This window comes from Camponotus floridanus, unplaced genomic scaffold (genome assembly GCF_003227725.1).
Source record: "Camponotus floridanus strain SB8 unplaced genomic scaffold, Cflo_v7.5 scaffold24, whole genome shotgun sequence".
Lineage (NCBI taxonomy): Eukaryota > Metazoa > Arthropoda > Insecta > Hymenoptera > Formicidae > Camponotus > Camponotus floridanus.
The window spans coordinates 1,261,247-1,283,640 of record NW_020229370.1 but is presented as its reverse complement, the minus strand read 5'-3'; the positions used below and the strand labels follow the sequence as shown (position 1 = coordinate 1,283,640).

Sequence of the window (22,394 nt, the reverse complement as noted above, 5' to 3'; positions counted from 1 at the left end):
CTCCGATTGAGAGGACAAAAATATCTTAATATAACGAGCTTACAATCGATTCAATTAATCGAAACCGATTCTACTACTCTTACATTTCATTACGATACGGTATTCAATATTTTATTCTATATAGAAAGATCATAAGATTATTGAAACAATTTTGAGTTGCAATGAGGAGAAAAGCTTAATTTGTTTAAAATACAGATGTTATACAGATTTTATATTAAATATAAAAGCTTTGTTGACTAGCTTCAATCGACAATTGAATCTTCTAACAGAATATGTGAAATAAATTATATTTAAAAATGAAATTGATCAATTTCCAATAAAGCAAGCGTTAATTAAAAATTGACAATTAATTCGGATATATTAAACGCACACAAATGATGGAATATATCATAAGCAACATTCAATCTCTGAATCGCAATCACGAAATGCTGGGAATTATTCATTAAGAATATTTATAATATTTAAAAAAATGAAACTCTAGATAATTAACCTGAATTAAAAATATATATTGTTTCTTTTTTTTTAAATAAATAAAGTTTTATAATATTTTCAGAGACTGAATACAGATTGTATTCTTTCGAAACTGTATGTATCTTTAATATCTTTAATTAAATACAGTTTACATGTTCGCATAAATAAAGTAATCTCTACCAAGATCATTAAAGCTAATGCATCACGCAATGCTGGAAATTATTCCTGAAGAATTTTTATAATATTAAAAAAATGAGACTTTAAATAATTAATCCGAAATAAAAATATATTGATTCTTTTATTTAAAATTAAATAAAGTTTGATAATATTTTCAGAGACTGAATACATATTTAAAAAAATGAAACTTTAGATAATTAATCTGAAATAAAAATTTATTGTTTCTTCTTTTTAAAAATCAATAAAGTTTGATAATATTTTCAGAGACTGAATACAAATTGTATTCGTTTGAAAATTTATGTATCTTTGATATCTTTAATTAAATATAGTTTACACGTTTGTGCGCATAAAGTAACCTGTGGCACTGCTAAGATCATTAAAGCTAATGCATCCATTTAGCCATTATGTCACTTTTGTACGGTGGAAGCACCAAAAATGAAAGGACGATGAATGTCTCTCGCGCCCGCGCGGAGATCTTTCTTTTTCGTTTACGACGGTTAATGCCGCCGAATAACCCATCGGCACGAATCCGAGAGACCTGGACCAAATATTTTTCTCCGCCGAGGCAGCCGGTTTATTTGCGCCGATCCGTCGAACGTCAGGACGTCGACGTACTCGAAGAAGACTGGCACATCCGGCCGCGGATTCGAGCGACAGCGTTGACGGCCGTTTGTTATTTCGCTGTCGCGCTTTCTCGTTTAAAAGTCCAAATTACCAAAGTAACTTCCTCCTCGCATGTGTCCTGCTGGGTGTTCCCATCTCCGACTCGCGCGCGAAAGTGCGTGTCCGATTTTTACAAATATTATAGCAATCACGTGGTCGATTATTAAAGTTGTTTGTATTATGACGTTTTTAAATTACGATGTATCGCGATCGGAATAATCTTAATATTTGATTGACGAGCTTGTCTTCTTTTCTCGCGAACGCTTCCATTTTCGATAATGTCGATGTAAAAGACATCTGGATACGAGAATGTAAAAGTCGGGCAAATGAGACAATTTTTAGAGTAGAATCTCAAATGTATAAAATTTAAATAAACTTCCACGATTGTAACGATTTAAATTAAAAGCATCCTTTTAAAAAATTTATAATTAAATTTATTTAATGAAAGCTTTACCGAAGGTCTTTCGGGAACGTCGACATTAAATTATTACATAGTTTAATAAAGAAATACATACACACGGGAGAGAATAGTTATATTATGTAGCTTTTTTTAGATTGAATACGATTCCTTTTAATTTCCATCACGTCACAATTTTGAGAAATTTTCGAAAAAGATCATTTCATAATTTATCATAATTTATTATAATTTATTATAACTTATATTCCATAATTCCATTTATATTATATTCTTCTTTTGTATTATATTTTGTTGAACGGTGCTATCGAGGATTACGCTATCGATCAGATTTCGAGTTTTTCGCGAGATTTTACACAGTAAAAAATAAAAAATGTTAATCGTAACATTTTTCACATGTCCCAGAAAGTCCATTCTAAATTTTAAGTTAAAATAACTCATTCGTCGTATGTTACTTATTGACAAACTAAAAATGTTAAATAATGGACACAATATTTTATATTTATTTTTGTTATTGTGATTTTAAGTGTAATGTAAAAATAACATACAAATTAATTAAAAATTATATGAAAAAATAGTTACAATAACTCGTAAATGTTGAGGACATTAACATATAATAGTAATTATTTTAATTTGAATTGTTTGTAATAGAAACATTTGATTTTAGTAAATTTGATTATTTTTGTACGTCAAAGTTCAAGATTATTTGAAGATTTGCTTTAACTTTTCTTAGAATGTTAAAATGACTTTGAGACATGTTGATTGTTTAAAATGATTATGTTAAAAATACTCAAAATAATATTCCATTTCTAAGAGATATATACCTACAAAGTGTTAAGTTATAAAGTTGACATAAATACCACATGAAAACGTTATAAAAATAATAACATAGGTTGTGTGTTAATTTTACATTGAAGTACTACTTTTTGTATGTCAAAGTTCAACATTATTTGAAGATTTGCTTTAACTTTTCTTAGAATGTTAAAACGACTTTGAGACATGTAGATTGTTTAAAATGATTATGTTAAAAATACTCAAAATAATATTCCATTTTTAAGAGATATATACAAAGTGTTAAGTTATAAAGTTGACATAAATACCACACGAAAACGTTATAAAAATAATAATATATAGGTTGTATGTTAATTTTACATTGAAGTACTAATCAAAACATGGTGACACAAGAAAATTTTAATATAATATGGATGCACAATTTTTTACTGTGTATTAAAGATATGACGATATTCGCGTTAAAAACGCCTGTAAAATCCATCAATTATGAACTTCAGCATTAATTCTCTTTCGTCTCTCGAAGACAAACAAAAGTTTCGCTTCGATCACGTTACACTCGGAGATGCCGATAATATGTGCACACATGGGGAAAGTTTTGATCATTGATTTTGAAAAATAAGCGACACACGATAACGATGACGATAGAAATGTCGATTACATCAACGTGCGCGGATCGTCATCAATTACGCGCGCCAGCGGATTAATCCTGGATCATTAATCCTGGCGCGTTACATCAATTTCGCTCGCATTACATCGTGGCATACTTTCAATCGACGATACATGAATATCGGACATTTCATGATATCTCACCTCGCACACCCAGACACACGCACTGCATGTGCACGTAAGTTTATTTATTCAATTTATTTATTAAAAAAAAATAAAAAATTGATTCTCTCTCGCGCGCACACAATGTTATTGCACGCAAAAATAAATATACGACGCGACAATAAAAGTCACTTCGTTCCCGATTTATGTTTCCCCATCTATCGGATTTAGAACAGGATTTTTTGTTTCACCAACCGAAAATATTTACAGCCTCGCGATACTCGGTGAGATGGGAAATGAAAGAGAGGGCAGGGAAATAAAATGGCGTGAATAATGGAAGAATTACCGTCCAAGTTTATACGCAATAGATTGGCACCGCTGAATATTTCCAATCGTCGTATCAAGTTAGACTTTTTAATGAAATTTCTCTCCGAGAGTTGCAAAAATAATTCCTTTATTTTTTCGCCCCATGGGCTCATGTCGCGATTAAACCCCCTACTCTGCTTTTTGTTGCAGATTATTTGGCACGAAATGCGACAAGTGTAGCCAGTGTTTTAGCAAGAATGATTACGTGATGCGAGCGAAGACGAAGATCTATCACGTGGAGTGCTTTCGATGCTGCGCTTGCATGAGGCGGCTCGAGACCGGCGACGAGTTCGCCCTGAGACAGGACGGCCTCTTCTGTCGGCACGATCACGACGTCCTCGAGGGCGGCAAGCACTGCACCGGTGCCGCCGGGATTCCCGGAAGCGAGAACAACAACAACGCCTCCCTGACGAACAACAATCATCATCTGCACCCGAACGACGGCTCGATGTCAGGTGAGGATACGATATTTTCGAAGAAGATTCTCCTATTTTCCACGATAAAAGTATAGCCGAGTTGGAAAAAAATATACGTTTGCGGTTAATCTTCTCAAAGGACTCGAGGATTTGAATTTGAAAAATACTCGCAAAGGTGCTCTCTGAATTTAAAATATTTCAAGAGAAAGTCCGCTTTTATGTCTCGTTTTTTACATGTTGCATTATTTATATCACTCCTCTTTTCATTATTCTTTTTTTTTTGTTGAGCTCTTATCTTTAATTGAAGATTGCCATTAAGATTCGATATAATTATATTATCACGGGGAAATTGTATTCAGCTTCCGACATGCATCAAACGCGCGATGAACACTTCGGATATCTATGGATTATCAGAGAGGCACAGCATTATATCCGTGTACAAAGACCAAATTTGCAAAAGGGTGCACGCTCGAGGGTATGAGCTCAAAGGACTCTCCTAACAGTGATGTTGTGTTAGGATCACGAGAAGTATAATTAGGTGTTGATAATTGAAGCCCTTAAGACCGGTAAGGGCTTGACCACTACCCTCGCGCTACGCGTATCGGGATTACGCGGGCTTAATGTCCTGTAGCTCTGTAATGTGCGTGTAATGTGCGTACGTCCAACCGACCGGTTGAATTGCCGTCGCGTGAATTAACTCGACCGACACGGAGAGTCAAAATTCAGACGCTAAATTTAAATAACGTGTAAAAAAAGATTGGCAGGATTAGCGAGATTTTCCATCTCGGAGAATAAAATCGAGAAACGATCGAAATGGGCTCTTTCGATATCAGAATTGGAATAAACATCAACAAGTATTAATTTTATATAATTTAAAGCATAATTGCGTGTTGAGATATCGCAATCTTAGATCGAGATCAGACAATTTTAAAAAAAATGAGAGCTATGAAGTGATTTAGGAACATCTACACGCTTTAAAATTAGTATAATTCTCTTCCAATTTCTGTCATAAAATCTTTTAGTTGAGTAATATTTTAATGCTCTAAGAATTGAAATAAATATATTTTAATTTTTATTTCGTATATATACAAAAGAAAATGGAAATCATATAAATATATAAATATTTAAAAATAAATTCACTTGACAGCGAATGATCATAAATTCTCTTATTATATTAAGAGAAAATTCGGATATTTCGAATATGAAATAGGGCTGAAATAATGATATTTTTTCGAAAATATATATCTAGAATTATGCGAATAAATATAAACACAATTTTCGCGTATTCTTTTATACGCATCATACACTTTTCATTCAAATTGTTCACAACAGTTCACAATCTCCTCGATTTTGTTTCGTTGTAATAAAAATGTAAGAACGATAGTTTCTTCGGTATTTCCAAAATTTCATTGAATTATAAAATCATCGAGATCCTCCACAAGTTTCTGAATTATCTTCTGGTTCGGAATGAAATTAATTTTTTTTTAGTAATTATAAAAATCGTAAAAGAACGATCAAACTAACATGACGTAACGATCAAGAAAAAGAGAAACCATGGCATGTATGTACGATGATGGGCTACCGTTTTCCGTCATGTCCTTCCCCGAAGGCCTCCTCATCTCTCTCTCTCTCCCTTTCAAAATGCAAACGACAAACGTGTCGGTATATAATTACCCGATATACTAATTCCTTCTACAAATAACTCGTGTGCGACCAGCGCGCGTCCTCTCATATTTGTCATTGTGATTCGTCACGAGATTGTCGCGCGCGCGCGCGCGCAAACATCGTTCTCTATAGGAACGAAAAAAAAAAAAAGATTGGACCATCTCGCGCCGACGGTAGTGTGTCTTTAGAACGCTGCCGAGGTGCCAAATGTAACACCACCCTGCCAACTACTGTCGCGCATAACTACGCACGATCTGTTCCTTCTTATTCTTATCTTCTTTATTAGCGTGCTGGATGTCCCGCGGACGACCCGATCGCGTGTATGTGTGTCACCGAATAATTAATAACTCGGTGGACATTTTGTGTGTGTACAACCTCGAATTATTAATAAACCCTAATAAACTATTCGCTTCCAGCCGAAAATTAGCGATGTCCTTCTTGACAACGCGAGGTTTTATTTTATGGCGTTGAAATAGAAAAGAGAGGAGATCTATAATTTATTTATAGCGTTTGATGATTTTGTTTTTTAAAATAACTGAGAAGATAAATTTTATTATATTTTTTAAGGGATATCTTCTTTTTTTTAAGTTGCAATTTGCGATATGTAAATTCTTCTAAATTAAGAGAAAATTATTAATACGGATTACATAATAAAAAAAATATTTTTGATCAATGTTAAAAATATTTTTTTTAAATTCTTGTATTTTTCATATAAAAAAATCCGAATTTCGAGAGAACTCGTATATGTAACTTTTAATTTCCCTCAAAATTATTCTCGCGATTAACTTGTGATGTGCAAAATATTTCTTCACGCACAGCTCTCATTCGCGTTTTATTTAGAAAGGAAAAAAATCACGCGATATGATCTACCTATGTGATCTTTCAAAGATCGAGAGCCTTTTTTACTCGCTTTTCTTATCGTCATGCCGCCGTGTCAACGCGGGTTTCGTTCTTGCTTGTGCCAACTGGGACCGCTATTTGGTTAGGACGCAGAAATACTGGGATTTCGTTTGTTCTCTCCTGTAGTGTGCTCTTGGCTTTCCGCGTCTTTCTGCTAGGCAGACCTACTAGATTTCGAGCCACGTGATGTGGCTAAAGCACCTATCCCGATGTCATCTAACAATAAGATGCACCAACAGATGATCAGGTCAAATAATATTATGGGATGAGTCAACTATTTTGCTAAATCATGCGAAATGATTTTATTTCCGTCTTAAATTTCGTCTCCGACGTGTCTTGTATCGTTAGGTTTATTTTATGTAACGATAAAGTTTGAAGTTTAAACTATTCACAAAGATATTTAAAGAAGAAGCCACAAAAATATGATAGGGGTTTTATATTCGGGATTTTATAGTAATCAAAAATTGTTACAGAAAGAACAACGTGTTTTTCTATAGCTTCAGAATATTATATAATTATTATAAAAATACTTTATATTTTATTTATATATATTATAAAATATTTTAAAACATATTATATTCTTTTCGTGTAGTCTACGTTTTGCAGCGATTCCAAAATTATTCGCACCTTTTTAGATCTTTACTATTCGGAGGGAAGTGCCAGACGGACAAATTAAACGCGATATTTTTCGCTAAAAAAAAAAAAAATACAAAACTCGTTTCCACAAATAAAACGTTACGACTGCGACTGCTAATCAATCTCCGCGACGCTCGAAATGTTCCCGCGATCCCAAGGTCGTTCGACGATCGAGAAATCACGACGGATTCGTTTGTTCATCTGAACTATTGTCTTTTTGATTGTTGCACCGGCTCCTTTTCCTCCCCCCTCCGTCGTGTCGGTACCTTTTGCGCGTTCCTCGTCCGCCATGTTGGACCAGTATCCGGATCTCCCATTAGCCCCCCATGCTCTCGGCCGTTTTGCAAGACCGGTTAGGAAGATGGTCCCGCGGATGGGCTGGAATCGTACCGCGTGTTCTCTTCTTTACCCTCGTGCCCGAGATGTTTCTGCCTCGCGAACTTCCTTTTTTTTTTTCGTGCGAATAAATCTGGACGAAATGGGAAACGGCAGTTCTTGGCTCGGATCTCTCGCGATCGGTCTGGAAAAAACGTTAACGGGCAATCCGGAAAAGCACGCCGAGAGATTTATGATATTTATTATGATTGCCCGATACTACTCCTCCTGCAGATATCGTGGGGATATTTCCGAGAAAGTTCTGTCGGCCATTTCCAAGTTTATGATTTCTCAGTCGGAGTAATTCGCGCGCACTCGCGTCAGTTTATTGCCATCATAAAAGTGACAGCACCTCTTGATCGAGTCTTGAGAGACCCATTAGATTAACTAATTAATTTTGCGAAAACGTCTCTGCGGCTTTTAATCCACCTATTCTTCCGCGAGCTATTAATATCTATTTATACAAAGGCCACACAGAGTAAATCGAGTCGCCCGATATCTTAAATACAATTTATTAATTACTGTTTGTTTATATATATATATATATATATATATATATATATATATATTATATTTATAGTCTTTCGAGTACTCTAGACATATTTTGATACGTGGAAGATTTCGATATATTTTTAATTTAACAATAAAATCTATTAGTCATCAAAAATAGAGTTTCAAAAAACGTTGAAAATTATAGTGAAGCATTCATTGTGAATAAAATTGCAATATTGTGGAGAATAAAAAATATTTTCGATGAGAAATATATAAGGAATGCAGAAGAATCGAACTTTATGCGCGAAAGAATTTTGTTCGGGTAGTTCTATCTAGTTTTATCGTACTATATACATATAATAATTTCGCTTGATATCAAAAGACACATTTTCAAAAAGTGTATATATACGATATTACTTCAACGTTACATACATATGTATAATATTCCAATTTCCTCAAATGAGTACTTAGATAGAACTCTTGCGTTATACGGAATAATTGTTTTTATGTCACATGTACGTCAAATGTATGTCGAAATTATCTTATACTACCTTGTACATTTGCATACATTTTCATTTAGCGCGTATTTTTCATTTAAAATGTTTCCTGGATATTATATTAACGATAACAATTGATGTTACATTTGAAATACGTATTTATATATCTCTCTGGAATTTAAGATCCAAGTGGACTAAGAGGACAAAAGACTAAGCTCTCGGCGTGTTTGCAGATTCCGGGTCGGAGAGCGGTTCGCACAAGGCGGGCGTCGGCGGCGTCCGCGGCTCGGGTGGCCACAAAAGCGGCGGCGGATCCGACGGGAAGCCGACGCGGGTGCGCACGGTTCTCAACGAGAAGCAGCTGCACACCCTCAGGACCTGCTACGCCGCGAATCCGCGCCCGGACGCCCTCATGAAGGAGCAGCTCGTCGAGATGACCGGGCTGAGTCCGCGCGTCATCAGGGTGTGGTTCCAGAACAAGAGGTGCAAGGACAAGAAGAAGACAATCGCTCTGAAGCAGCAGATGCAAGAGAAGGTAAAGATTAATATGACGTCGAGAGCGACGAGAGAAAGGGTATCGCGTCGATGAGCATTTACAAATTAGAAGCGAATCGAAGCGAAACGATCTAATGGATCCAAGCACTTTTTATTTCAGGACGGGCGTAAGTTGGGTTTCGGCGGCATGCATGGCATTCCCATGGTTGCCAGCAGCCCCGTGAGACACGAAAGTCCTATCGGCATGACGCCGCTAGAGGTCCAGGCTTACAAGCCACCCTGGGAGGCGCTCTCGGAGTTTGCCCTTCATACGGACCTGGAGCGACTGGATCCCAACGCGCCGTCTTTCCATCATTTGATGTCCCAGGTAAAACGCGACGCGTCACAGAACAGCCGTAGCCTCTCCTGGCTCTAACGTGATCGAGAAAAAATGTCTAAAAAAAGAGATACGATTTATAGAAAAATATATTTGCGCGTTTTCAATTTTTTACTTGAAAGAAAAAATTGGAGGGACCCATTTATCTGTGATAATTGCAGATGCACGGCTACGAGATGCACAGAGGCCCGCCACCGCAATTACCGCCCCCGGGGATGCTCGGCGGGCCGATGAGCGATGGCGGGGGTGGACCTTTACCGCCGCCAGGGCCTCATCATCCGGGCGGCGGCGGCGGACCGGATATGGGCCAGCATCCCGACAGCACCGACAGCTTCGTGACCTACGTGGAGAGTGACAGTGACTCGTTTCACCACGATACGGGAAGTCCATAGTGTCGTGCATGTGACGGATGCAAAGCGACGACTAGCCCGCCGTCCTTCGCCTTCGTAGCTACCCTCGTCGTGGTGCTCGTCGTAACAGCGAGATGGTTGCAGCGGCGGCGGATCTGACGGGGAACCGGAAGTGCGCTCGATAGGAACCGGAAACGCACGCTTGCGCGCACTCGACGAGTTTCAGATACCAAAGGACTCCTTCGTGTCTCACACGTCGATTCTTCGACGATAATCAAACAAGGCTCGGGGCGGGACGGGACACGTCGGGATTCGGAGAAAGATGCTTCGCGGGAACGACATGATTTCCGATATACATATATGAAATCAACGGGCAAAAAGGGGGGGAGGAGATAATATTGTTATTCGGGACATTATCTCGCAAATTGACATTTACACTTATAATATTTCCCTTTCAATTGTAACAATTTCAACGTGACGACAGAAAATCAATCATCTCACTAGGCACTTGAAAATTTCAACGCAAACAACTTGAAACATCCTACGATTTATCCAGCTTGAATGACGTAAAATCATCGACGGTTTTCTTGTCAGACTAAACGTTATTTTGATTCTCTTGTTATTTTTTTTTGATATAATTCTTATCAGTTTTTTATTATATGTATTACATCTATCGTTTATATACGTCACGAATATCTTGACAAAAGTTCGCCGCGATATTCCTGTTAATTGCAACATCAATTTTGTCGAATTCTTGACGAAACAAAAATTTTAGACACATGTCGTTGACCACGTGTATATAAGGAGAGAGAAGAGAGGATCCCGACATCCGACACTGGAAAAATACACTGTACATAGTTGCTAATTGCTGTAAATCTAAGCAATGTTAAACCATGATGTACTCAGGCGCAAGTTGTAGCGTAGAATATGAATAGTAGAATATATTATATATATATAGGCACATATGTTATATGTAAATTTATATTAACGATTGCGCATTATTCCAATTATGTTAAGTTTTACAACGGCAGAAATATGCTTGGAAGATATTGCCATACGACGCGATTTATTTATCCATCCTCGATGAGAGAGAGGGGGAGAGAGAGAGAGAGAAAGAGGGAGAGAGAGAGAAAGAGCTGCCGCGCTGTCATCGTCGATATATTCTGTATTATCTTTCAAATTTGTATGTCTAAACGAAAGGAGCGATTCTGTACTTATGATACACATGCCTCGGTTTTAAAATAAATGGATGATTACGCTTAATTACCGAAGAAGCACAAGGGAGCGGTACTCCTTTAATTACATTAGGCATAAAGAAAGCTGCATTTTGACAAACCGTGCAATCGAAGTCGCCTTGTAAGAAACAAGTTAATTAAATGATAAAAAATTGATAGGAATTAATTGTAACGCAAAATTATAAATGATCTTTAAAGCAAGACTTTTTAGCTTCATATTTGTTAATTTTTCTTCTATTTTTCCTTCCGATTTCTGTCTACTCATTCTAATCAGATGCGATTGTGAATAATCGGAGAAATTAAAAATTATATTATTAGGAAGTAAATTTTTATGTTTAAAAAGTAAATTCCTTTTTATCTTGTATTCAATAATTATATTATAAAGTTGGCAATTTTCTAGTAAACTAGGAAGATTTATAACAAAACGCGCAAAATAAATTATCTATTGTATGCAATTTTAATGTTACCTTTACCGCTTTACGTATTTGTCTTAAAGTCGTAAATATATTAAATTTTATATTATAATTAATCATAATTAATTATATCATAATTAATCATTTGCCTATTTCGCATTAAATATTTTCTGTGTCTCGCTAAAACATTTTGTCGTTTAAAAAACCGACCTAGTAATTCAACTTTCGCCGCAAAAATGATTAGAATTATTTAAAATACAATTGTCTGAATTGAAAATATAAATAGTAACATTAAAAAAATATTTTATATATATTTTTTTATTTTGATACACGTTATTTTTAAATATAAATTGATAATTCAGATCCTGGGACGAATTTAAGTACCTCGAGTTTATTACTGGAGGAAATTCTAAAAGATTTAAAACTCTTGTCGATATATTTCAATAAAACATTGTCTCGAGAAGATATTTTAGACTCTTTGTGCACTCTTTTAAACTTATTAAATTTTCTGGAAATGTTGCATTAGTACATTTATAACTGATTTCGAATGAAACGAATTTTCCAGGATTAAGCATCTTAAAAGTTAATAAAAGAAGGAGGATTTTAATGTTATATATATAATGATTATTTTTTCAATTTTTTTGTATCGAATTTCAAGATCATTATTTCAATGTTTTTTCTAGGAATGTGCTTTTGGAACTTTGCCATATATTTTCATGAAGAAAACGTGCAAAGCTTAACAAGTAACGGCGAATAATCCACCAAATTGTAAATAATACTTTTCGACTATTCATTTAATGAAAAAAAAGATACGTAAAATTCACCATGGACGTATGCACGATGCGTTACTAGCCTTTTTGGGTGTTTGTGTAAAATCTACACACCGCTCTCTTGTACATATACGTGATTAAAAAAAAGAAAAAAAAAACATACGTAGATCTAACGGTTTCGTAATTCGTTCAAGCATCTTCGGATTTGTATGATATTTCTATACTGGCACAATGTATGTAATAAACTGTCAAACAAAAATATTTTAATGAGCAAATAATCATTTTAACAAGGTTTACTTGTTTAGGCGCAAACATGCACTTTAAATGACATTCAGAGACCTTTAGAAACATTTTTCACTTATCCCATCAATAATAAAAGAGTTAAAAATAATAATTTGTCTTGTAAAATTCTAATGTAATTCTTTGATATTTGTGTATTTCGATATAAAATAATATTATTAATATATTATTAATATATTATTAACGCTTGTAGAGTATCCAAAATTCAAGTAAATTTATAATAAGTTTATTATTACAAATTTCACTAAATTTCATGATAATTTGAAAAACACGATTTGTTTATATTATGATTATATTTTATATGACGAATAATTAATAATAATACTTTTAATGAATATGAAAAAATTTATAATATTAAATTTTAATGTATATGATATTTAAATATCTTGGAGGAATATATATATTATATCAGTTCTGGAGCACAAATATCGCAGTTTCTCAAAATGCTAGCGCTACATGGTGGCTTGTATATAAATCATTTACATACCTAACGGTATCTCGTCGATAACAAAGCGTAAAAAAGGCGAAAAAAAAAAAGATTACCATAAACGGTAAAGTAAAGCACGATTTTACTTGCTCCGAGTTTTATCAACAGAGCGGTATTGAAATTATAAGTAAAAAATACTTACCAATCGCGGCGTTCTTGCATCGATATCCGATAATCCGAATCTTGAGATCCTCCTCCCCCACCTTCCATCATTCTTACTCATCCTCGAGAAATCTGCAACGTTGATCCATGAATCCGGTGATCACTGTCAATCGATGCATCCCATATCCTTGCGATCGGCCTTCGCTAACACTTATTTCACTTTTGGCGAACTCGAAGCAGCTCCGGCTCGTTCGCACTTGATGCACCACACTTATACTTTTGCTACTTTATATCTTACTATATATTATATGTATAGCATATTTTATTTATTCACTCGACACTCGCGACGATGACGAATTATAAGCGAAATCCAGTTTCGAAATACGGAGAAAAAAATGCGGAGAAATCTTCTCGGAGAGAATTTTCGAATCGAGACTTTTCTCGACTTCACGCCTTGACTTGACGCGCGCGATCACAACCGATTACGACATCGACGCGCGATTAATTGAGTGACATTTAATGCAACGACGGCCGCTCACATTTCACTCGGCACTCCCGACGATGCTTCACGCGCGAAACTCGCTCGATTAATCGGCGGAATTGCGAAAAACACGGAGCAATTTTTCGAATCCGACCTACCGCGTCGCGAGTCGCACCGTCTTATGTATCGAATCTGCTTGCGATTCTCGAAGCTACGGATGCCTTCGATGCAACGGGCCAATCACTGCGCTCGGCTCATTGCAACGGGCCAATCACTGCGCTCGGCTCATTACAACGGGCCAATCACTGCGCCCGGCTCGTTGGAACGCGTCAACTATTGGTGGATAGCCGCTTGCGATTCTCGAAATATCGAACAGCGAATCAATTACGGAGATTCGCTCCCTTTTTAAAGATTGTGTGATTTTAAAAATTCATGCAACGATACTTGAACAGGATACAGAGAGTACCTGATATATTGAAATAATCGCGTAAAAAAATTACTATCGTACCTTGATCCAGTTGCTTGCTCTTGAAAGAATTAAATATCATCAGAATATGTATAATAGAGTGAGATTCAAAATTTTGAATATAGATGAAAAAAATTGCTGTTAATAGAATTTAATGTTAAAGTATGATGTGAAATAGAAAACATTATGCTTATTAATTAAATTTGTATTATTTATATTATATAAATGGAAAATACAGCTTTATTCAACATATTTTTATTTTATTTAAAACTAATCTACAATTTAATAATAAAGAAATTCTGTAGGAAAATTAATGTTGGATGCTTTGAAGCGTTTGATTGGCTAATCAGAACAAAAGAAGTAAAGATTTCTTTAGACCAATCAAAGCCAAGCAGCTTGCTGACTGATTGGTCAAAACTGTCAATCGTAATCCCAGTCGCAACGAAGCCTACATCTGTAATGTAATACGACCTTTAGTGTTCGTTTTAAGATTAGGTTAGGTTCCTCTGTTGTATATTTCCTATTTTTCACAGAAAGAGATCCTATAATACTTTATTAACATTCGCACATAAAGATGGATAACGATAAAAGCACAATGCTCGCTGTTTTACAGCTCTTGAAAAAGTACAATTTAAAAGTAAGTTAATTTTTACTTCTCTCTTGAGGTATTATTCTCTTATTTCTCTTATTATTCTCTATTTTTCTTTATTCTTATTATTCTTCTTCTAACCAGTGTTAATAAATGTTATTTTATGAGATATAATAAATAAATTGTGTATAATTAAACTGATAGGAGAATGCTATTAATCTTTTTTTTATACTTTTCTTTAGGGGACCGAAGAATTGTTTAGAAAAGAAGCTAATCTTACAGATATTTCGGCTGAAGAAGCTCAGAAAACTGATTCAGAGGTAAATAGTGTTCTTCGTGCTTACAAGAGCGAAGGGGATCCTGCACAGTATGAAAAAGCATATAGCGAATTGAAGAAATTTGTGGAAGGAGCTTTGGATATTTATAAGGTATAAAAAACTATAAAAATTGAAATTTATGAATATAAAGTATATGTACCAAGTATGACAATATATTATAAGTTTATAATTTAATATCTCTCTTATGATATGTATTTGCCATAGCATGAATTGGGGACCATACTATATCCAGTTTTAGTGCATACATATCTAGAATTGGTTTACAATAATCATTCTGAAGAAGCAAAACAGCTCATGGAAAAGTTTGGTGGAAGTTTAGAAGAATATTATCAAAATGACTTGAAAAGATTATCTAATGTAACAAAAAGAGAGCAAATGGCAGAGAATGAATTTATTGATACTTTTAAGTAAGTGTGTCTGTGAAAAAAAGTAATATAATCAAGTATTATATAATATAATCAAATGTTATAAACATATTATGGTTATTTACAGATCTAATCAGTTTATAATTAGAATGTCAAGAGACACAATTTCTATACTAAAACGACATTTGCAAGAGAAGAAACATAATCTTTTATTAAACATTATACAGGAGCACCTTTATCTTGACATGTATGAGGGTGTTGCTCGTAATAAAGAACAAATAGACGCAACATCTGGAGCTATGGTGGGTGAAGCTACTAGACAAGGTAATAAAATTGTTTCATCTTTCCAAGAGAATTGTTTTTTATCTTTGCATTATAGCAGAAAATGTCTATTAACAAAATTGTTACTTTATAGATAATAAGGCCAAAGTTTATTATGGACTTTTAAAGGAACCAGATATTCAGTGTGTAGCACCAGCTGAAGAAGAAGAGGACGATACAGGTGGTGGAGATGGAGATAAACCAAAAAAGAAGAAAGCTAAGAAAGATCCTTTATTTTCAAAAAAAACCAAATCAGATCCAAATGCACCACCTGTTGGTAGAATGCCATTACCTAATCTGTAAGATAAAATGCATTTCTTAAGGATTGTGTTCCTATGATTTTTCATATAAATCATATTTTTAGGAAAGATGCGGATAAACTTGAAAAAGTTAAGGCATTGAGGGAAGCGTCAAAAAGAGTTATTCTGGGACCTGATACACTACCATCTATATGTTTTTATACATTGCTGAATACAGTTCATACGTAAGTAGATGTAGTATGAATGTGTATGAAGAACATTTTCTTTAATATCCATTTGCAATTATATTGTAATATTAGCGTAACAGTAGCAGAAGTAGCAGAAGATTCAAGTTTATTAGCTATTGGGTTCAGTGATTCTGGTATAAAAGTTTGGAGTTTAGTTCCACAAAAATTGAGATTGATGAAGACGGGTGAACTATTACAAGACGTCGAGCGAGAAGCAGGTAGAAATAAAATTCAATTTATGTTGTTCTAAGGTGTATATTAAATAGCATATAATAATACATATAATAATACATATATAAATAGCATATAAAAAACTTTCCAGAGGATGTGCTGGTTAGAATGATGGATGATAGAACATCTGAAACTACAAAAAATCTGTATGGTCATAGTGGACCAATTTATAGCCTTTCATTTAGTCCAGATAGAAATCTTTTACTTTCATCAGCAGAAGATACTACAAGTGAGTTTCATATATAATGTTGTATATCTATATATTAATTAATTTGTTATATATATATATATATATATATATATATATATATGTATACATTTTAAGTGGTTCACAATAAAATAAAAATATAAATCAAAAGTACAAGAAAATAAAAATCAAAAGTTATAATTTTTTAACAAACATGTAAAGAATATTTTTCTTAATATAATACATAGACGCACGCGAATGATGTATAAAGATTGCGTTAGTAATTCTTAGAATATTAATTTCAATTCTCTCTCTTTTTCTCTCTAAAGAATTTCTGTGATAACTTTTAATCTCTAATTTTTTTTAGTAAGACTATGGTCACTCCATACATGGACATGCGTTGTATGTTACAAAGGCCATTTATTTCCCGTGTGGTGCGTAAGATTCTCACCGCATGGTTATTACTTTGCAAGTGCTTCAAACGATAAAACTGCTAGACTATGGGCAACTGATTCTCATCAACCATTACGAATATTCGCTGGCCATTATTCAGATGTCGATGTGAGTTAACATTTATCGACATCGATCAAGTTTATTTAATTGTTAGTTGAAAAAATGATCGATTATTATCTTATTTTATATATTTTTGGACTTAGGTAATTCAATTTCATCCAAATTCGAATTATGTCGCGACTGGTTCGAGCGATATGACTGTAAGATTATGGGACTGTGTGACTGGCAGTCAAGTTCGATTAATGACCGGACACAAGAGACCGATTTTTTCTCTAGCTTTTTCAACAGAAGGACGATTTTTGGCTTCAGCCGGTGCCGATCATCGCGTACTCGTATGGGATCTAGCGCATGGTCATCTTGTCGCAGCCTTGTCGGGTCATACAAATAATATTCATTGCCTATCGTTTAGTCGAGACGGCAATATTCTAGTCTCAGGTATTTACTCTATCTATTAATTTGTCTAAATTAAACGAAATAGATGTCAATAATAAATTGTCATTTTACTAGGATCCTTAGATTGTACATTAAAATTGTGGGATTTCACAAAATTAGCAGAAGAGATGAGCTTAGAAGATGTAAATGTTTCTCACAATCCAGATGTGAAGACTAATGCAGAATCTTATTTGTTGCGTACTTTTGCTACAAAAAATACATCTGTCCTGACAGTACATTTTTCACGTAGAAATTTACTGTTGGGTATCGGTATGTTTGATTCTACATAATTTATTACATCTCAGATCTTCATTTCATATACATAGAAGACTTGAACTACTTATTAAGTATATCATAACTTCTATCAAATGTAATATAGATTATCATCAAGCATTAATAAATCTTTCCTATTTACATATTTTTGTGTGTATATGTATTACTAGTTTAATAAAAACTATTTAGTCTGTTTATAAACGCGATAAATTAGCGTTGGTGAAAATTTATACATTTTATTAAAATAGCAGAGAATTTTAAGATATTTGTGTATTTAATTTCATTTCTATGATTCTCTCATTTTGTATAATCGTCGTTACACGTTGTTATGAAATCAGAAAATGTGTAAGTAAAAATTGAAATAAAAAACAACATCGAGGTCGAGGGAAATGATGCATTGCGATCGATAATTTGCAAGATCTTGCAACTCGAACGTGCGAGTGAATGGCGGTAGTAAACGTGCCGTTCTTGCGGCAATAAGCGCGATCTGTGTGGTGGTGTGTTGATGCATACGCACACAACGTTGACAGAACTCGACCGAGCGATAAAAAGCTATTGACAAAAAATAAGCAAGTAGGAGGCGGAAATGAAATGGATAAAATGTCGGCGCGCGTAAATGAAAGTAAGTAGGTGGTTCTCCGACATTCCAATTGTCACTTTCGGGCGTTGCCTGGCGTGAAACCGTTTCACTTTCTAACATGATGGACGATAATAGTGCAAGGTTAGGTGAGTTGAGAGCTTGGTACATACGTCTGCATTTTCTGGAGAGCCGGTTTTTTTTACATCTTCGAGATATATAATTTCTTCTGGTCGTATTTTATTTTGCGTAGCTACGGATAACGGACACGAGGTAGTTAAAGCTTTGTACGACTTCAAGGCCACATTTGCCAAGACTCTCAGCTTCCGGGTGGGCGAGCATTTCCTCTTGCTGCAGCGTAATGTCAAGCAGAAGAATTGGTGGCAAGTTGTAAATAGAGGAGGACGTCTAGGCTATATACCATCAAATTATGTTACTACTGTGAAGGTACGATTTTGTTTATTTATATATATATATATATATTTTTTTTTTTTCTAATTGTTATCAATTAATCACTAGGTCCAGCCCCAGTTCTTGATTGATTTTTTGGATGACTGTATAATCACTTTGGAAACAGAAAATAGTAAACAAGGTGAATCGCTCCCTCCTGACAAGCAAGATCTTTGGGCACAGCTGGTGGAGAAGAAAAAGCAAGTTGAATTAAGTAGGAAGCTTAAGAGACAGGCGCCTAAACCGCCAGATTTGGAATGTAATATTATACCTGGAGAAACAGATTCGGTGTCTGTTTGTGACAACATAGAAGCAGATGTTAGATCAGCACCAAGCAATACTTCTTATGTAACAGCACGGACTACTCTTCATGGTAATACAAATGCAGATGCTGTTCAAACAGTCCTTCAACGACCAGCGACAGAAAATGAACATGTGCAATCGCTGCCTCGTCAATCATCTTCAGATACTGTGCAAAAAGCCCAGACGCAGATCACGGATGTTCGTAAAAGCTCCTCCCAGAGTAGCATGCAAACTGTATGTAGTAACTCGCCAATCAAATGTAATTCATCAACTAAAAATGGCTCGCCTGTTAAGAGCAATTCGTCGTTACAAGCCATCAATTCGCGAAGCGCTTATCAATTACTCGATCAAGTGCGCAAAAACACTCAACTTAGTCATGAAATGTCAAAAGTAGCAGTTACAGTGGTAGTGTCTGGCCTACAACAATTGCTGCCAGAAACTATAAGTCATTATCTCGATGCTTTGTTACATCAACTACAAACACCATTGACTGTGTCAAAAATGAGTATAGAAGAAACTTACGATGCTAATAGATTGAAAATAATTTTTACCGAACTAACTTCATGCAAAGAAGATTCACAGCAAAGGAGTTGGATGCTTTATGAAGATGAATCTATCATTGTGGAATATATCAAAGAACTGACGGAAATATTGGTATGTTTCATGAACACCAATAGAGTATTTGAATTAAGATGTTAATATCACATATTTAATACTTTAATTTCGATATTACATATTCCTAATTCTTTCTAATCTTCAATTAAATTTTTTTTTGTTTAAATCAATACATTTTTAAAGGTATTATACCCTTTGCTTTCCCTTTGCATTTCTACTTTTCTATTTTTATATATGGAATATTATGTATAATTGTTATAATTGTTAGCATTAAATATGTGATGTAAATATAGGCATTTGCTTATTATTATTAAACAATATTTATAAGTATATTCCTTATTGAATAGACCAATGCTGATGCAAATGTATCGAGATATGTTTTGAGGCAAGATCGGTACAATGGAGCAACAATATTAATACAATATTATCAAATGGAAACAAGATGGACTATCAGACAATTGTTGTTACAATCATTTGGTGTTATGTGTAGTTTAGATTCAGTGGTTCTAACTATAATGTTAAATAGTATTTTACCAATGGAATTAGCAAGGTACTACAATATAAATTTAAAACTTTTTGATAATATTTTTTAAATAGTAAATAAAATTCTTGATATGCTTTTGTAGAGATATGAGGAGTAATCCCAGAAATGTATTAAGATTAAATTATTCCTCTTTACTACTTACAATGATCTTTTCAATGGGTGAACCCATGCCAGTTACACATTTAGGTAAATAAAAAATTAATAATAATCAAAATAAAGATTAAAATATATATTTATTCTTATGAATTTTATTATAGAACAACTTGGTCCAGATTTTATATCGTTCCTCCTGGACTTAATAGAAACACCACCTGATACAGATTTAGAAGATCAAATTCCAGACTTGTTCATAAATTTAATATTATCCTACAATCTGCAATTTACAACTTCCGAGAATATGGTTCTAAATGCTCTACGTGAGCGGACTGTGGCCAAGACTTTTACTGAAAAAATTTTGTTCCTTTTTAATAGAGAAGGTGAATTTTAGTAAGGCAAATAATATCACAAAACCGATATGACTGACATGTTCAAACTGATTAATAAACTGATAATTCATTGCAGAGGATCCGGTACGAATATTTGATCATGAGCCTCAACCGCCACACTCTGTATTGAAGCTTTTTATCGATTTATTCAGTAATGATGCCATAGCAAGTCTCTTCTATACCAATGATGTGAAAGTTCTCATTGATATCATTCTACGGCAACTTTTCGATATGTTCCCTGGTGATAAGGTATTGCATTATGTTACATGATAAAAATGTTTACATTGAGTTTGTGAAAAATATTTTAAATATGTACCTAATATTTATATCAATCTTTAATCTAATAATAGCGTAGACAATATTTAGAACTTTGTCGTCGAGTTCTACGTACTTCAAGCTATAAAGAGCATCGCCATCGATCTGAAGATTTGTTAAAATGTTTTACAAGGTAAGATTGAGTTATATGCCGTGATACAACTTATTGCAAATATTTTTGTATTAAGCTTTGTTTTTTTCATTTTGTATTTTGCTCTAGAATATTCTGCGAAGAAACAACAGAAAGTCAAGAAGATCAGAAAATAGTACGCGAAATTAGCAACGAATTTCCACATTTATTTAAGATGTGACATTTAATTTCATCCTCTGATCAAGATTTAGAGGAAGATGATTTGCAAACTCTCGTCTAAACATACAGAGATCTGTGAATTTATTAAAACAAATCAAACTCATGGAATGAGTTTTTGTTAATCTTGGCTTATTTTCTTTTAATCTTAGTAAAGAGGAAATAGCGAAATGCGCACAATTCATGAAATCGATGATATGTTTTCCAACTGCCATAAATGTTTTCATTCAGTTATGGTGCTAAGATGTTATTTGTTGCAATTTAGGTGAAATTGTAACTATTTAGAGTGAAAAGATAACTATTTCGTATATGTAAAATTATTATATATATATAATGCATGAAATAACAAAAAAGTCCTTTTCACTCTTATTACGAGGACCATTGATATTTAAAAATATTCCAATATTTGCATAATTAAAAATTACATTCAGTAATTATAGTTAATCTCTCCATATATTAATTTATATATAGAGATTATATATAATGAGATTATACATAATGAAATAAAGTTTAATATAAAAATACAGTTTATATATATATATATATATATATATATATATATAAATCTGCGTGCATTGTTAAAAGATGGACAAATCAATTAAAATTATAATGTTATTTCTTCGTAAAATATATATAATCTAGTCCACATCTATGTGTCAGAATAATATTCTAAGTCATAAAAATTAAATTCCAATTTATATATAGTTTATTTTTCAGTAAAATATAAATACTTTTATGTCTAAATACAGTGCCGTTATTTTACAAATGTTTTAATTATATAAAATAAAATCTAGATAGAAAAACTTTCTCACGGATTTACTTATAAGACTTACTAGGTATCACTGTGCTATTAGTAAACTTGCTAGTCTATAATTAGTAACTATATTTTTTTAAACATGTTATTCTACGTTATGTTTGCAACTATCAACATGTCAATTATAGAATCTCAAATTT

General features: G+C 33.9%; 3 protein-coding genes across 4 annotated transcripts in view; all 3 read left to right on the top strand.

Annotated features, from left to right (window-relative positions):
- Positions 1-11,419, top strand: part of LOC105249213 (insulin gene enhancer protein ISL-1) — a 31,521-nt gene extending 20,102 nt beyond the window's left edge. The window contains exons 3-6 of one of the 2 annotated variants that reach the window (XM_011254516.3): positions 3,803-4,107; positions 8,867-9,168; positions 9,289-9,495; positions 9,666-11,419. In XM_011254516.3, the coding sequence (XP_011252818.1) occupies positions 3,803-4,107; positions 8,867-9,168; positions 9,289-9,495; positions 9,666-9,896 (1,045 nt within the window). In that variant the 3' untranslated portion in view covers positions 9,897-11,419. Of the gene's footprint in view, positions 1-3,802; positions 4,108-8,866; positions 9,169-9,273; positions 9,496-9,665 lie in introns of both variants that reach the window. The other variant, XM_011254515.3, reaches the window with a different exon arrangement.
- A 3,147-nt stretch (positions 11,420-14,566) lies between these two features.
- LOC105249214 (transcription initiation factor TFIID subunit 5) lies at positions 14,567-17,985 on the top strand. Its single transcript, XM_011254518.3, has 11 exons — positions 14,567-14,745; positions 14,940-15,125; positions 15,240-15,442; positions 15,528-15,724; positions 15,816-16,020; positions 16,086-16,205; positions 16,281-16,426; positions 16,531-16,668; positions 16,994-17,187; positions 17,283-17,574; positions 17,647-17,985. Exons 1-11 carry the CDS (start codon positions 14,683-14,685, stop codon positions 17,859-17,861), a joined length of 1,959 nt encoding a protein of 652 aa, XP_011252820.1. The 5' UTR covers positions 14,567-14,682; the 3' UTR covers positions 17,862-17,985.
- A 190-nt stretch (positions 17,986-18,175) lies between these two features.
- On the top strand, positions 18,176-21,845 carry LOC105249215 (NCK-interacting protein with SH3 domain). Its single transcript, XM_011254519.3, has 9 exons — positions 18,176-18,570; positions 18,675-18,868; positions 18,941-19,828; positions 20,137-20,339; positions 20,416-20,519; positions 20,591-20,809; positions 20,895-21,067; positions 21,169-21,266; positions 21,354-21,845. Exons 1-9 carry the CDS (start codon positions 18,543-18,545, stop codon positions 21,442-21,444), a joined length of 1,998 nt encoding a protein of 665 aa, XP_011252821.2. The 5' UTR covers positions 18,176-18,542; the 3' UTR covers positions 21,445-21,845.
- The last annotated feature ends 549 nt before the right edge of the window (positions 21,846-22,394 follow it).

Coding starts and splice junctions, on each gene's coding strand:
- LOC105249214 (XM_011254518.3), top strand. CDS start 14,683: ATGGATAACGATAAAAGCACAATGCTCGCTGTTTTACAGCTCTTGAAA. Junction 14,746..14,939: donor TGAAAAAGTACAATTTAAAA/GTAAGTTAATTT, acceptor ACTTTTCTTTAG/GGGACCGAAGAATTGTTTAG. Junction 16,206..16,280: donor TTGCTGAATACAGTTCATAC/GTAAGTAGATGT, acceptor TTGTAATATTAG/CGTAACAGTAGCAGAAGTAG.
- LOC105249215 (XM_011254519.3), top strand. CDS start 18,543: ATGATGGACGATAATAGTGCAAGGTTAG. Junction 21,068..21,168: donor ATATGTTCCCTGGTGATAAG/GTATTGCATTAT, acceptor ATCTAATAATAG/CGTAGACAATATTTAGAACT. Junction 21,267..21,353: donor TTGTTAAAATGTTTTACAAG/GTAAGATTGAGT, acceptor ATTTTGCTCTAG/AATATTCTGCGAAGAAACAA.